This window comes from Myxine glutinosa, chromosome 10 (genome assembly GCF_964187855.1).
Source record: "Myxine glutinosa chromosome 10, kmMyxGlut1.1, whole genome shotgun sequence".
Lineage (NCBI taxonomy): Eukaryota > Metazoa > Chordata > Myxini > Myxiniformes > Myxinidae > Myxine > Myxine glutinosa.
In genome coordinates, this window is record NC_136270.1 from 126,678,740 (window position 1) to 126,693,361 (window position 14,622).

A 14,622-nucleotide genomic window follows, 5' to 3' on the forward strand; every position below is an offset into this window, starting at 1 on the left:
GCACTCGTGGGTTGGTGTATCGATGTTGGCAAGCGCGCTCTCTCTATGCATAACATCTGCATGTGTTCCTCCAAAAACAGGTCCTGGATCGTAGTGTAAATAGCAGCGTAGTCTTGTAAATAATGCTCCCTACCGGCTGTATGTTTAGTTTGAGGATTCTTTCCGGATTCGGTTATCCTGTGGGTGTGTTTCTGAGAGGAGAAGGGTGCAACGTCGCAGGGGGACATATTTACTCATTTGTGAATATCTATAAAACTGTCGCACTCAGGGTAGAGTTAATAGTAGAGGGAACTACATGGCGTGCCACACTAAAGTAGGTAAAAATTTATCGGGTCGGGACGCCCCGAGGGTAGAGAAGGGTGCAATGTTGCGAATATGGAATTTGACCTCCATATCCGCTTGTAAATATTCCCCTATCTTCTCCGATACTCCCCAACTCTCCCCTTACCCCATTCCCTAGTCCCATTGTCTGTAAACAACACCCATTAGAGCCGATCTTCCCCTTCATTCCCCCATTAAATGTCGTGCCCAGGTCCCCCGCACCACACGTAGACAATTATAGGACATCTTGCTAGTTATTCTTAATCTATGTCAGTTAAGGACTTGTTTCCATTAATTATGACTCTTCGTTGCACCAGAATGTGATGATATGGCACCAGTAGGAGTTTAGGACCTTCCCATACCTCCCCGCATCTCTTCCCATCATCTCAAGCTCCAACAACAACCACAACAACAGCGGCTTTGCGTCCTCACTCCGGCTCGGTTGGCCGCCATTGAACATGTGCTCGACGGGGTTACCCAGAAGGGGGCTCCCTGTCGGCCCCTCGTCAAGGGCGGAGCCGGTAACCCCCGCACCCAATGAGAAGCCATGGGCCGATGCCATATGGGGCGGAGCTAACGAGCGACGGCGTGACTCCCCGCCGGATATACGCGGCCCCGCGCCGGACGTGACGTCAGATGCGCCCCGAGCTTGGAAGGACAAGACGCCACCCTCCCGAGCGCTGAGCGACCTCCCCGGCATCTCCACCAAAGTCGCGACCCACGAGCGCTGAGCGACCTCCCCGCATCTGCTGGACACCACCGTACGTGATTCTGTCCCGGAGCCAGGTGCACCTGAGCCATCGACTGCCGCTTTCCTTTTCATCAACTCCCGTGTGAGTCAGCGTTGTCCCGTTTATCTGTGGTCTGTCTAGGGTTAATATAAGGTTGTGTCTAAGTGCCCACCTTCCTATGTTTCCCTCTTGTCCCTGTAATCTAACCTTTTCCGCCTTAATATAACCTCCTCCGGAGGTCTTGAGAACTGAACCCCTGGTGTCGTATTGTGTCATTATAACCCAGCCGGGTGTCTTCTCTTTCCTATTGAGCCAGCGTAGCGCGATTAGTCAACATTCGGGCACAATCGGGTAACTTGTACGGATACGGCGGCCATCCCGCTCGGCCCACCATACCATCAAAGTCGTATCTGTAACAATATATATGAATGAATGATCGTTTTAAGGCCATTTTCCCCACTAGAGCGGGGGTTAGCCTTGCGGGCCCCATGACAATCATGGTTCCCTATTTGAGGCAATGTTTTTATGGCCGGATGCCCTTCCTGGCGCCAACCCTTAGTCACCTCTTACGATGCGCAGGGATAGGTGTACCTATTCTAAACCGGGGTACACACCCGGTACACACCGGGTTTGAACCAGGTCCGTAAATCACATAAGGTAACGCCGCTTTCCACACTGTGCAAATCCGCTCGGCACGCAATTGAATAAGGTGTGTGAAAGCGAGGGTTCTATCCCCGGTTTCTTCGGTCACGTGTCTTGAAAGTATTTGGGATATTTGACCAGCAAACTCTTCGGCGCGGGGCTGGGAGATTGGCGATCGGAATTGCTTAGCAATCCGTCAATCACGAGTCTAGTCGCTCGCGGTCGGCGGCCTCAGTGGAACCGGAGTTCGTGGGGAAACGGGGCATAAACCCCCCCCCCTTAGTACGTCGACGAACCCGGGATCCGCAACAATATTAAGCCTGACCCATGACCATTCAAATGTTTTCTCCTCAATAGAGAGCGTTATGTGTGGAATCGTTTTTCAAATTTCTGAAAATATAAGTATTTTACTACAGCTAAATTTATGTATATTTAATCGATTTGAAATTTTGGACCTAATGTCACATGTTGGACCACACAAATATGGAATTAGTCATATATATATATATATATATATGAATGAATGATCGTTTTAAGGGCATTTTCCCCACTAGAGCAGGGGTTAGCCTTGCGGGCCCCATGACAATCATGGTTCCCTGTTTGAGGCAATGTTTTTATGGCTGGATGCCCTTCCCGACGCCAACCCTTGGTCGCCTCTTACGATGCGCAGGGATACGGTGTCCCTATTCTAAATCGGGGTAGACACCATGATCATTCATCCCAGCAAGCTGGTACTCAATTTGCCGACCTCGGAAGGATGACAGGCTGAGTCAACCCCCTGGTGTTAATTCAGCGATCGATCGGGATTCGAACCCAGGATCCTAGGATCCCAAGCCGGCACCCTAACCACTAAGCCAACACCAGGCTTAATATATATATATATATATATATATATATATATATATATATAATATATATATATATATATATATATATATATATATATATATATATATATATATATATATATATATATATTTGCGGATATGAGGACTGTATATATATTTTTGATTGTGTGAATTATTATTATTGTTTATTCTGCGCCTCCTGCCTCCGGAGCTGTGTAAAGGTCAAAGGGCATCCCATAATTAGTCCATAAAGCATCCACACCACAGCCAATCATAGAATACCCCTGTTCAATAGTTATATCTTATTCTGTGTTTTAGGGTAAGGCTGTGTCTCCCATTAATTGAAGTACTCCATTGCACCAGTGAAAGAGATAGATTCCCTTCCTCCCAAAACCTCCCAAAACCTTCATTCCCATTCCCAAAACCTCCATTCCCCCTTTTCGTCGTTTGGCAATTACCTCCCCTCCAATAACCGCCATTGACCACGAGGCAGGGTCGGAGAAGAAGGGCGTGTCTCCACCTCGTCATAGAGGGGAGGAGTGAGCCAGCCCCACTCGACCAACCATGAGCCAGGGGATTGGCTAGGGAGGGCGGAGGAAGAGCTATCGGGGAGGTTCGCAAAGGTTGAGGGGCGGGGCCTATATAACCCACAGCGCGACGCTCCCCAAGGAGTCGAGCTTTGAAGAAGAAAGAGATGAGTACTGAGCATTGAGATGAGAAGAGGCTGCGCTTTTAAAGAGAGGCGCTGAGAGGAGGGAATGAGCAGGCGTGACCGCAGCTAAAATCCACAGCGCGACGCTCCCAAAAGAGAAGCCGAGACAAGCTTTGAGAGATGGGCTTTTACCGGCAGACGAAAGGGAGCCCAAGCCGTTGAGAAGAGAGAGGGTCCAAGAAGCAGAGCTGAGTTGTGTCGTTTTGGTCAGTGGTTGCGTTGAGTTGTCGGTGGTGAGGAGTGATTGGACCAAGAGAACATAGAGAACATCCAAGGAGAGGACATCCCAGAAAGCACAAAGCCTGTTGTAATCCTGGAAAAGCACGCGACGTCCACAGCAGCAGCAGCAGCGGCGGCCACAGCAGCAACAACACTCAACAGCCGCTTGGGGCCTGGACGGCGGTTTTGAGCAGGGCCGCGAAGGAACGGCGGCTGCTAAACGCGCCGATCGTGCTGCACAATACAACTCCAAGCCATCCTCTCCTTCCAGCCAATTCCTGTCATCATTCCCCGTGTGAGTCTGTCTTTTGTTTGTTCTGTCCCTGGGTTAATTAAGACTGTAGGTAAGCTAGCGTTGCACTGTGTATCTAATCTCGTCTGTAAATAAACGTGACTGCTTTCTTTTTGCTTGTGTGTATAATAAATCCAATTACTCTTCTGTCCGTCTTCTCGTCTTATTCCTTTTCCTCTTTGCATTCGGTCGTTTTAGAGTTTTCCAGATTGGGCAGCTGCGGTGCGATACGGCCAAAGTTGGGGGTGAATCGGGTGAGTTGGGGAAGAATCGGGGGAACTGTTAGGTCGCGGTCATACCAACCGCTCGGTAAAAAAATAACATCTTAACCGCGACAGTAACAATATATATATATATATAAAAATAAAGATAAATTGATCCATTTAATGTCGTTTTACTTAATGTCGTGGTTTTCAAGAACGTAACCAAGACGTTAACCGAGGACCATGTGTAGATTTACTCCTTTTTTTTTTGTATATGAAATAAAGTCAACATGAACACATTTTAAATTGTGGGTTTTGTTATTTCCATTATGATAGTGTTGGCTTAGCGGTTAGGGTGCCGGCTTAGGATCCTAGGATCCTGGGTTCAAATCCCGGTCATTGCTGAATTAACACCAGGGGGGTTGACTCAGCCTGTCATCCTTCCGAGGTCGGCAAATTGAGTACCAGTTCACTGGTAATTCCCTGTGTGTTGCAAGAGGCGACGAACAGGGTTGGCGGCAGGAAGGGCATCCGGCCATAAAACATTGCTTCAAAAAGGGGACCACGGTGCCTGAAAAAGGCCGACCCCTGCTCTGCGGGGAAAAATGGCCTCCAAAGGTGGTTCTTCTTTTTTTCATTATGATAAATACTTTGATGTGGTTATATTTCCTCCAACAAAATCTGCAAACCACAAACATATTTTAATTCCCCCCACTGAACCAATCCGATATCATCGTGCGTGTGGATCCGAATGAGCACCTGACGGCAAGTCTTGCTTTCCAGCAACCTCGCAATCGCGCAGAAGTTATTGAAGAATGTCCCGTGAAGGACACGAAACAAAGACTCTTCGGCTCCAGTCCAACCAGCAGCATTTACGCCTGCCTCGGTACGCATGGGGGTCCCACAGCGTGAGCCCTCCGTCACTGCAGTTCCCACAACAAAAAGGCCATAAGCGTTTCCTGATTATAAGCACACGAGGCTACCCATATAAAAGGACATTGCAAATCTTCATAATGAATATAATTTGGTTTTTAAATGGAAATTCACAAACAGTTACAAAAGCAAACTTCACAAAGTTTATATAAGCAGGCCTTGATTGCCATTTCAAATGTCATAAACTGTTCATGCTATTAAAGATGACGTATCACAAACACACATACCACAGTGCAGCTTCTAAAAAAGTGAGAAAGACATTTATGAAGTGAGAAGCAAGCATCACACGATAAACTGAAAAGTCACTAATTACAATTCTGTTAAAATCATCATGATGCAAACTGAAGAAGATAAAATTACAATTAAACCTTGTTCATTGTTTGTTTAAAATGTTTAATGGAATTATTTTTTTTGTATACAAGATCGAGGCTCGTGAAAGAGCTAACATTAATCACACAAAAAGTCAAACCGACACATGAAACACAAAATAAGGGGAGCGGCAGACAAGATGGGGAGAGAGGGGGAAGCACACAAACAACATTTGAGAACAGAGACATCGAGAGAAATGTGGGAGGGAGAGGGCTTGGGGGGAGGTGGGAGAGGTATAAAACATAAACACTGCAAAGACTTCCAGGAAAGAAGTTGGAATTTCAAAAAAAAAGTGTATCTGGGGTGAATCAGCGGGGGTAGAAAAGATCAAGGTTTTGGATGGGGGAAGATAAGAGATGGTGGTGAACAGCTGTGTTAATGACTTGGAGGGAGGAGTGGGATTGAAGGGAGTGGGGAAGTTTGTTCCAGAGGTGGGAGAAAAGGGGAATGAAAGAGTGAAGGTGAGCAGAGAGCCTAGATTTTGGCAGCTTAACCATAAGAGGGTTGCTGGCAGATCTTGTGCGACCTGTAGGAATATTGGGGAGGACAGAGCACAGAGAGAGCTGGGGGAGCAAGGCCGGAGAGGAGTCGGTAGAAGACAGAAAGACCACCAACCTGCCTGTGGTGAGTGAGTGAAAGGCCCTCGGAGTTAGCTTCATCGCAGGAGATCCCAATGATTCGGAAAGCTTTGGTTTCAACAGCGTGAAGCTGAGCAAGGTGTGAGGCAGTGTTCCATCGTGTGTTCCACAGTGTTCCATCGAGCTGCGGATGAAAGCCTTGTATGTGGTGAGAAGCTCAGGTGTGCCAAGGAAGGACTCGCACGACGGAGGATGCCCATTCAGCGACTGGCTTTGGAGGCCAGCTTGGAAATGTGGTTTTCCCAAGAAAGATCATGGCAGATAGTGAGACCCAAAAGCTTGAGCAACAGAACTTCTTGGAGAGGATTGTTGAGAAAGTAGATGGGAGGGTTTTCCAGTTGGTCTTTTCGGAGAGACAAAGCAAGAGTGTGAGATTTGTCAGGATTGAAAGACATGTTCCACTTGTTTGACCAGTCTGTGATTTTGTCCAGGTCTGCAGAGAGTGAGGAGGCTGCAGACTGCCGATCTGAGGGATGAGGAATGGAGCGACAGAGTGGAGTCATCAGCAAAGAGATGGAGAGGATTTTCCAGAGTCGGTGAGATCATTGATGAAGACCAGAAATAGCACAGGGCCCAGATTTAATGATGAACTCGCATAATAATCAACCCATTTGGTTCCTAATACACTGAGTTGTGTCGCCTCTCCATTAGCAGGTTAGAGCAGTTTGGGACAGGCCCAGGTGGGTCTCCGTTGACCCCAATCTGTGGCTCAAACTTGGCCCGATTAGGAAAATCTGGCCTGGGTTTTGCTTCGGTCCCGATGGCTCCGGCCCAGTTATGCGTGATGTGACGTGACATTCACAGATGGTAAGCAATAACAAGGATAATATAACTCATTTGAGTAATGTCACAATAATACACGGCTTGGTGTATCTACCGACAAAGTGCATACATAGACACCCAACAAAATAGCCACAATTGTAAGGAACGCCAAGGTTATTTATTTTGTATGGTACAATAATGGTAACGATTGCCTTTGTTTCCCATAGACAATGAATATTATATATTAAATTAATGTGATGTGGATGAAGCACAGACATGATGGGCCAAATGGCCTGCATCCCACAGAAAATTTCCAACAAGTCAAATGTACGACTGCAAACACCCTATCGACCACGTGCTAAAATGATGACGTCACCTAAGACTAAAAGCGAATAAACGGAGATGCAACTTGAGCCGGGCTGTCCTGAACCTGCTCGTGGGACGAGGCATTGTTGGGTTCATCGTGCACATTCACCACACCCTCACCACTACCAATCAACTCTGCAGGCTCCCTCCAAAAAAAAAAATTATTAATCTACTTTTACCTACAAATGCCCCATACTCCGTTACCTTCTGCACACTTATTCGCTGACCGTTTCTTCAAAAAATTATTATAATCTTCAAACATCTTGTTTCTACACATTTCCACCAGGAAAGACAGCGCTCTGTCTTCACGACCCCAATACTGCCCGTATTAAATATTTTATCATCGTTTAGAATCCATTCTCCTCCTTCACCGATTCACTCACTCTCTATCGACTCATTTCACGACCTTTCTGTACCTGTACTATGCACCGACTAATTTAATACAACAACAACAACAACAACAACAACAACCATGCATTTTAAGGCCATTTTCCCTGCGAGAGCGGGGGTTAGCCTTGCAGTCCCCATGACAATCTTCTCCATTTTGCCCTATTTTCTGCATCTCTCCTTGTTAACCCCCTTGCCCGCATTTCTTCTTCCACCATCTTTAGCCAAGTCTTTCTCGGTCTTCCCCGTCCTCCACTTCCTTCTACATTCATTTCCATCACTCTTCTCAACCAGTCACTTTCATCCTTCCTCAACACATGACCAAACCATCTCAACCTGTTCCTCTTCACAACATCAATCACAGGCTCTATTCCCATCATTTTTCGCAATTCATCATTTGTCTTCCTCTCTCTCTCAACGATACTCCGCACATCCATCGAACCATTCGCATTTCCACCCTTTCCAACCTTCGTTGCTGCTCTACGTTCATTACCCATGTCTCACTCCCATAAATCAAAACACTTCTCACACACAGCATACACCTTTCCCTTCAGCTTCAACGACACTCCCCTCCTCATCAGCACGCCACTAAGTTCCCGAAACTTCTTCCATGCACATCTCACTCTAGCAACCGTTGCCGAGTCTGATCCACCTTCTCCATTCAGCATGTCTCCGAGGTAGCAAAATGTTTTCACACCTTCCAGCTTCATGCCGTCTCCAAGATCCAACTCAACATTTCCTCCATCTGCATCTCCCTCTGTGCACACCTTACATTTGAATGTAGCTGCCACACTGGTTTATGACCCTCTCAGACCACTACATTTTTGATGAACCCACTCAGCGCACATTGTACATTGAATGGAGTTCACTCCGACACCCTTCCTGCACACAGCACAGGGCCACTTCGCAGTTCTTTCCACCTCACCACATGCTTTACCACTTGCCATCACCTTCGTCTTTCCGATATTCACCTTCAGACCTTTTGTCTCCGTACATTCCTTCCACTTGTTCATCTTTTCCTTCAGTCCATCCATACTTTCCACAATCAACACCAGATCATCTGTATACAACAACTCCCACGGTAAACCCTCCTTTACGTTCTGAGCCAGCACCTCCATCACAGCTACAAATAGTAGTGGACTTAGTACCGACCCCTGATGCACTCCCACCTTCACCTCAAACTCACCACTGTTCCCATCCTTCATCCTTACAGCTGTGCGCACTCTTTTGTACATTGCCATCATGACTCTGATCAACCATTCCTCCACTCCTAACTTCCTCATTGCCCATGTCAATACTTTGCATGGAACCCTATTGAATGCTTTCTCCAGATCAACAAACCCAAGAAACAACTTCTTCCTCTTCTCCATGTACTTCTCCTGCAACTGCCCCACCATAAAAAGCACATTTGTCGTTCCTCTTCCTGGCATAAATCCAAACTGCATTTCGTCAATCTTCACTTTCTTCCTTATCCTCCTCTCCAACACCCTTTCCAATACCTTCATTCCATGCTCCAATAACTTTATCGCTCGGTACGAGCCACACTCCAGAGGGTCACCTTTCCCCTTGTATAGAGGGACAAGGGTACTCCGTTCCCAATCCACTGGAATGCGGCCTTCTTTCACCGCCAGATTACAGATCTCTGTCATTCTCTTCACACCCCAACTTCCTGCTGCCTTCAACATATCTCCCACAACTCCCGTCGGCCCTCCCGCTTTTCTACTCTTCATTGCTTTTATCGCTTCCTCAACTTCCTTCTCAGTTATCTTCTCTGCCGGTCCTAAAACTGGGTTACTCTCTATGTTGCCATCCCATTCATTCTCTGTATTCAACAGCATTTCCATATATCTTTTCCATCTTCCTTTAATTCCATCTGGGTCCACAACGATTTGTCCCACTTCATCCTTCAAGCAACTCACCCCCATCACATCACTCCTCTCTTTCGCTATCTGCTTTGCAATCCTGAATACTTCTCTCTGACCCTCTTCCGAATCCAAGCGTTCTCCGAACATTTTCCTACATGCCTCCTGCGCCTTTGCTACCTCTTTCTTTGCAGCCTTCTTGGCTGCCTTATAACTTTCATACTCTGCTGTTTCTGCTCCCGTACCCTTCGCCTTCTGCCACTCATGGAACTTCTTCCTCTTATCGTCAATCCTCTTTCCAACTTCATCATCCCACCACCATGTTTCCGAGTGCCTCGGTGGTCCTTTTTTTTGTCCATCCACATACCTCACCAACGGCTCCCAACACACTATCTTTCATTGACATCCAACCACTTTCAAGCTCAACCACATCATCCTCTGCCCTACTCAGCCTCTCTTTTAATGCCTCCCTTACTGTCACCTCTTTCAACCTCCACACCTTCATGCTCGGTTGGTACTTCACCTGCCGAGCTCTCCTCGCACCTTTCACCCTTATGTCGCAGACAACCAAGTGGTGCTGTGAAACAGCCTCCTCCCCCGGGATCACCTTTGTGTCCCTGAGGTGCCCCCTATCTCGCCTACGCACCATCAGGTAGTCAACGGTTGTCGTCGACCCACCCGACGTGTATGTAACAAGCTAATTATCCTCTTTCTGGAACTGAGTATTACAAATCAACAAATCAGCTCCATCAGCAAACTCCAAAATCCTTTCACCTTCTCCATTTCTCACACCATATCCATAACCCCCATCAACTCCCTCAAAACCATCCATACTCCTTCCCACATGTCCATTTAGGTCTTCTCCTACCACAACAACTTCCTCATCTTTCACGTTTTCCATCAGCTTCTCTATCGCACACCAGAACTTGTCCTTCTCTTCATCGCGCCGACCAACCTGCAGAGCATATCCCGAGATGACGTTCACCAAGAGCTTTCCAATCATCATTTTCACCATCATCAACCTATCACTCACTCTAGTCACACTCACCACACTGTCTACAAACTCCTCAGAAAACAGGACACAAACACCATTCACACCCTCCGGGCACCCTTGCCACACAAACTTGTATTTCTGTCCCTGCCTACCCTTCACCATTCTCACTCCACTTCCCTTCCATCTCGTCTCTTGCACACAACATATGTCCACTCTTCTTCTGATCAATACTTCCACCACTTCTCCTGATCTCCCTGTCATTGTCCCTACATTCCATGTCCCAAACCGCAGAAACCGATCTCCACTTCGGGCTGTACCCTGCCCATATGTAGTTGTAATTGTCATGGTTCTCTTTTTGAGGCAATGTTTTTTTATGGCCGGATGCCCTTCCTGACGCCAACCCTCTTAGTCGTCTCTTACGACACGTAAGGATACGGTGTGCCTCTTCTAATCCAGGGTACAAAATGGGAAACGTTTAAAACATGGAAATTCTGGGGGGAGGGGGGGGGGGGGGGCGGCATCACGGCTGTGGGGGCCCTGTTAGCCCCACGGCGGCCCGGTCAGCACCACACCCTTGGAAAGGACTTCGACGCACGTCGGCCCGGTCGGCCCAGAGCCTGGCGCGAAGTCCAAGGCCATCAGCACGTCACCCGAAAACAGCTCCGGTTGGTGCGAACCACTCGGTCAATGGCGCGAACCAGGTCCCGACACACCCTTGCTCGCTTGGCCCCGATGAAGGCCTCGCTGGGTGTTCTCCAAACAGGGGCAAAATCGCCCAAGCCACGCGGGATTTCGGCTGCGGAAAGCAGCCACGAAGTGACGATATTCGATCGGGCTGTAATGCGAACACCACGGCGGCCCGGTCAGCACCACACCCTTGGAAAGGACTTCGATGACGGGGATTGCAGATGGTCCGGTGTTCTTCAGTGCGTCCAAGGGTGGTTCTCGTGCAGCTCTCCACGGTCTCCGGCACGTCCGCGAAGATGGTGATCGGCGAAGACAAGGCCACGCCGCGCGTCTCTCAAGCAAGGGCAATATATCGGGGCGAACCGCAGGGAGGGCAGGGAGGGCTTTTATGGCAAAGGCGGGACGGCTTTTACACCGACTAATATAATAGCAAGAGAAAAAAAAAAAAACACACAAAAACCGCACCTCACCACCGCTTTGGACTAACCGCTACAACAACTCACCTTTAGAACACTCGCTTGGAAATAAAACCAATACAATTGTCCACTACTAACGATTACACACCAATCCACAGCTGTAACCTTAATCAATATCAAATATACAACTTACACAAAATCACCATCAGAAGAACTAAAAACAACATCACTTATGTTATAACACTAAATACATCACGTTAACGTGTTCTATCAACATAGTGAATATATCGGAACATTGTCATTCAACCTATAAACTCTACAACATTGAAAACTAATCAAAAAACAAAATTAAAACTTCACAGAATGGACAAACCTTTAAATAATCAATACTTTTTCATAAAATGTTTGCCTCACAATAGAAAAAATATTTGTAAACAATGCTCAGGCGAAGAAAAAAAAAAGAAACCCTCAAATTACATTCATTATGCAAACACAATGTTTGTACTGCCTCACCGGAAGAGGAGCTTCCGGTGTCTTCCTTCTTGTCATCATCGTCCCGATCACTCCACGCTTGACCCACCTCAGTGGTCGGTGTACCGGGTCCAGCCTCACCAATTACACCTTCAGAGCCTTCCAATGGACCCGCCTCCAGCAAGGGGGTCGTCGTGGATCCAATTTCTAGACCCTGACACTCCTTCCCACTTCCTGCTGCAGCACACAGTCCCGTCTCTCCGGGAATGTCCTGGACCAATTCACTCGCCACGGCAACGAGTGGAGAGCCAGGTCGACTCGGTTTGCCGCCGCTCTCACTTCCCCCGCCGCCCTCTCGGTCACTGTCTCCTTCACCCCGCTCGCAGCGACCACTCACTGCTACAATCCCGGTAGTGGGCGTTCCAGGCCGACTTGCAGTACCACCGTTGGTCTGCCGACCCCTTCGGCGGCCGGTATGTCGTTTTGGAGGGGTCTTTACTCGTTCTGTTGTCAGCGATGCTGCAAATTCCTTCGCTCCCTTCTGACACACACACCACACACCACACACATTCCATTATTCCATTAAGGGAGAAAACAACTAGAGGTAAACGAGAGTGGACGCAATGGTGCACAATCACAACACGTGGGGCAACAACAACAACAACAGCAGCAGCAGCAGCAGCAGCAGCAGCAGCTCTAACCACAAAACCACAGTCTGCAGTGCTGCAGACAATTGTTAATCATCTCTTTCAAGCTATTTTGCTAAAACAGAGGTACAAAGAGGTACTCAGATGGTGTGATGATGGTCCTCACAGCCCATACCATGGTTTGAATCCTGAACCTTATACAAACAACCACCGCTCCATAATGTGGTGATGACCACGTGCACATTCATGTTACTTGGGAACTTCATAATCAGTAATTAATGTTATATTTTCATTTGCAACTGATATTCTGCATTTGAACCCAAATTCACAAAAATTAAGTGGCGTCAGCTATCCAATGTCCAATATATCAACCAAATTTTGTCCATAAACATAAATGGATACATAAAACATTTAATAGGGGGAGCTGGAAACAAAAGGTAAGCACACAAGCACAACAACAGTAGAGAACAGGGACATCAGTAGATCGGCAGATCGGTGGAGGGGAGAGAGCTGGGGAGGGGGAGAGAGGGGGTACACGGGAGTAAACAAATGGACACTATAGGAATTTCAGGAATGAAGTCGGAGATTGAAAGAGGTGGATTTGGGGAGCCTTAACGGGGGCAGCACTTCCCAACACAATATTCACAATGCAAATCTATGAGGTCGAGTTTCTGCTTTGGTTGAAAGGCCACCAAAAAGGTGCTTATAATAAAACACGGAAAATATCACAAACCCAATGGAAACTCACCAATAACATGAAACATTCTGTTCCACAAGGTTCTGACTCCACCCGGATCTCTGGGTTCTTGCGCTTGTACGTGTTGGGTGTCGCATGAAAGGCTGCATTCACACGAACAGGTAACGCTTGGCAAACAGCAGCACATTCAGCGTGATTTAAAATGTAATGTACGCTCATTAAACATAGAAATTAATGTTTTACCGTCTTCACAAATTGCTCCTTCAAAATATTTATGAAACCAATTCACCAGAAAAGTAATTTTGTCTCTTAACAGCAAAGGAAAACATTTAAAATTCTAACCATAACTGAAAATAACTTATTATGCAGCATTTTGTGTTTGGAGAAGAAGAAGAAGAAGAAGATCAACTGCTGTTGTCATAGACCCAAAGGTCTGCATTGGATAAAGCTGCTGGACAGGAAGCAGGACTAACATAGTGTGGTATGGTGAGGCATTACGGTGAAGGAAGCAGTCGTATTTGAAGCAACGACGGCAGAAGAGGGTGTGGAACGAGTGCAGGCTCTGTTCACGTTGCACAGACCGGGCATTAGGCCCATCGATGTTGGGCGTGCACTCAGGAGGCAGGGTGCCAGGATCCACAAGCTCAGTTAACTCTCGATACCTTCAAGAAAATAAAAGACAAGGACAAGCTGTAAAAATATATATTTCAGAAAAGCAAAAACACAGGAAGAGATTTATGCCAGTTGGTGGATATGGGGGAAAGATCAATTATAAATCAGGAATTCCATACTTTTCCTTGAGCTCCTCAGCAGTGCCCTTATCTGGGAACATGTTAGAGATGGCTTCGAAGATACGATCAAAAGGAAATCGTTTTCCTGCCTGTCCTTCTGAGGTATTGAAAAGCAGGAAATTAAAATGAAAACAATCATTAAAAATGAAAAGCAAGAGAACACAACCACAGCAAACCGTCATTGCACATGACACCATGATGTCCCACATGGGAGAAACAACACAACTCGTTTCTAACTAATATCTCCAAGAGGAGTTCCTGGCTTGTTATGATAAACAGGAGAACCACCATTTTAGAAGCACAAAGAAACAGAAACACATCAATTTAAAAAAAACAAACAAAAAAAAAAACCGAGAACAACACTCTTCGACATCACGACGTCAACCGATATGTCTCCGCCCACATTACATCATCATTAAACATAGCTGTACCAAGTTTTAACTTAAATCCCTTCAGCTGTTCACAAGTCATCACATTTCTACCTGACATGACCTCTGACATTTGGCCTTTCACCTCGAGACCCCAAAATCTAATCAGTTAACCTTTACATCATTATACATATCTGTACCAAGTTTGAATTAGATCACAACTGTAACACGACAATGGTTCAAGAGGAACAAATCACAATCAAATG

The 14,622-nt window shown here is 46.8% G+C and overlaps 1 protein-coding gene across 6 annotated transcripts in view; it reads right to left on the reverse strand.

The window, feature by feature from the left end:
* The window catches only part of EZH2 (enhancer of zeste 2 polycomb repressive complex 2 subunit), a 142,124-nt gene that overhangs the window by 105,349 nt on the left and 22,153 nt on the right, over positions 1-14,622 (reverse strand). For 3 of the 6 annotated variants that reach the window (XR_013624812.1, XM_078786088.1, XM_078786085.1), the window contains exons 6-10: positions 13,989-14,085; positions 13,696-13,859; positions 13,249-13,340; positions 11,896-12,394; positions 4,728-4,891 (exon numbers count right to left, since the gene is read on the reverse strand). Coding sequence is in view for 5 of the 6 variants with exons in the window: in XM_078786088.1 (XP_078642214.1) it covers positions 4,728-4,891; positions 11,896-12,394; positions 13,249-13,340; positions 13,696-13,859; positions 13,989-14,085 (1,016 nt within the window). In the remaining variant the exon portion in view is untranslated. The remainder of the gene's footprint in view (positions 1-4,727; positions 4,892-11,895; positions 12,395-13,248; positions 13,341-13,695; positions 13,860-13,988; positions 14,086-14,622) is intronic. The other 3 variants (XM_078786087.1, XM_078786090.1, XM_078786086.1) reach the window with 2 other exon arrangements.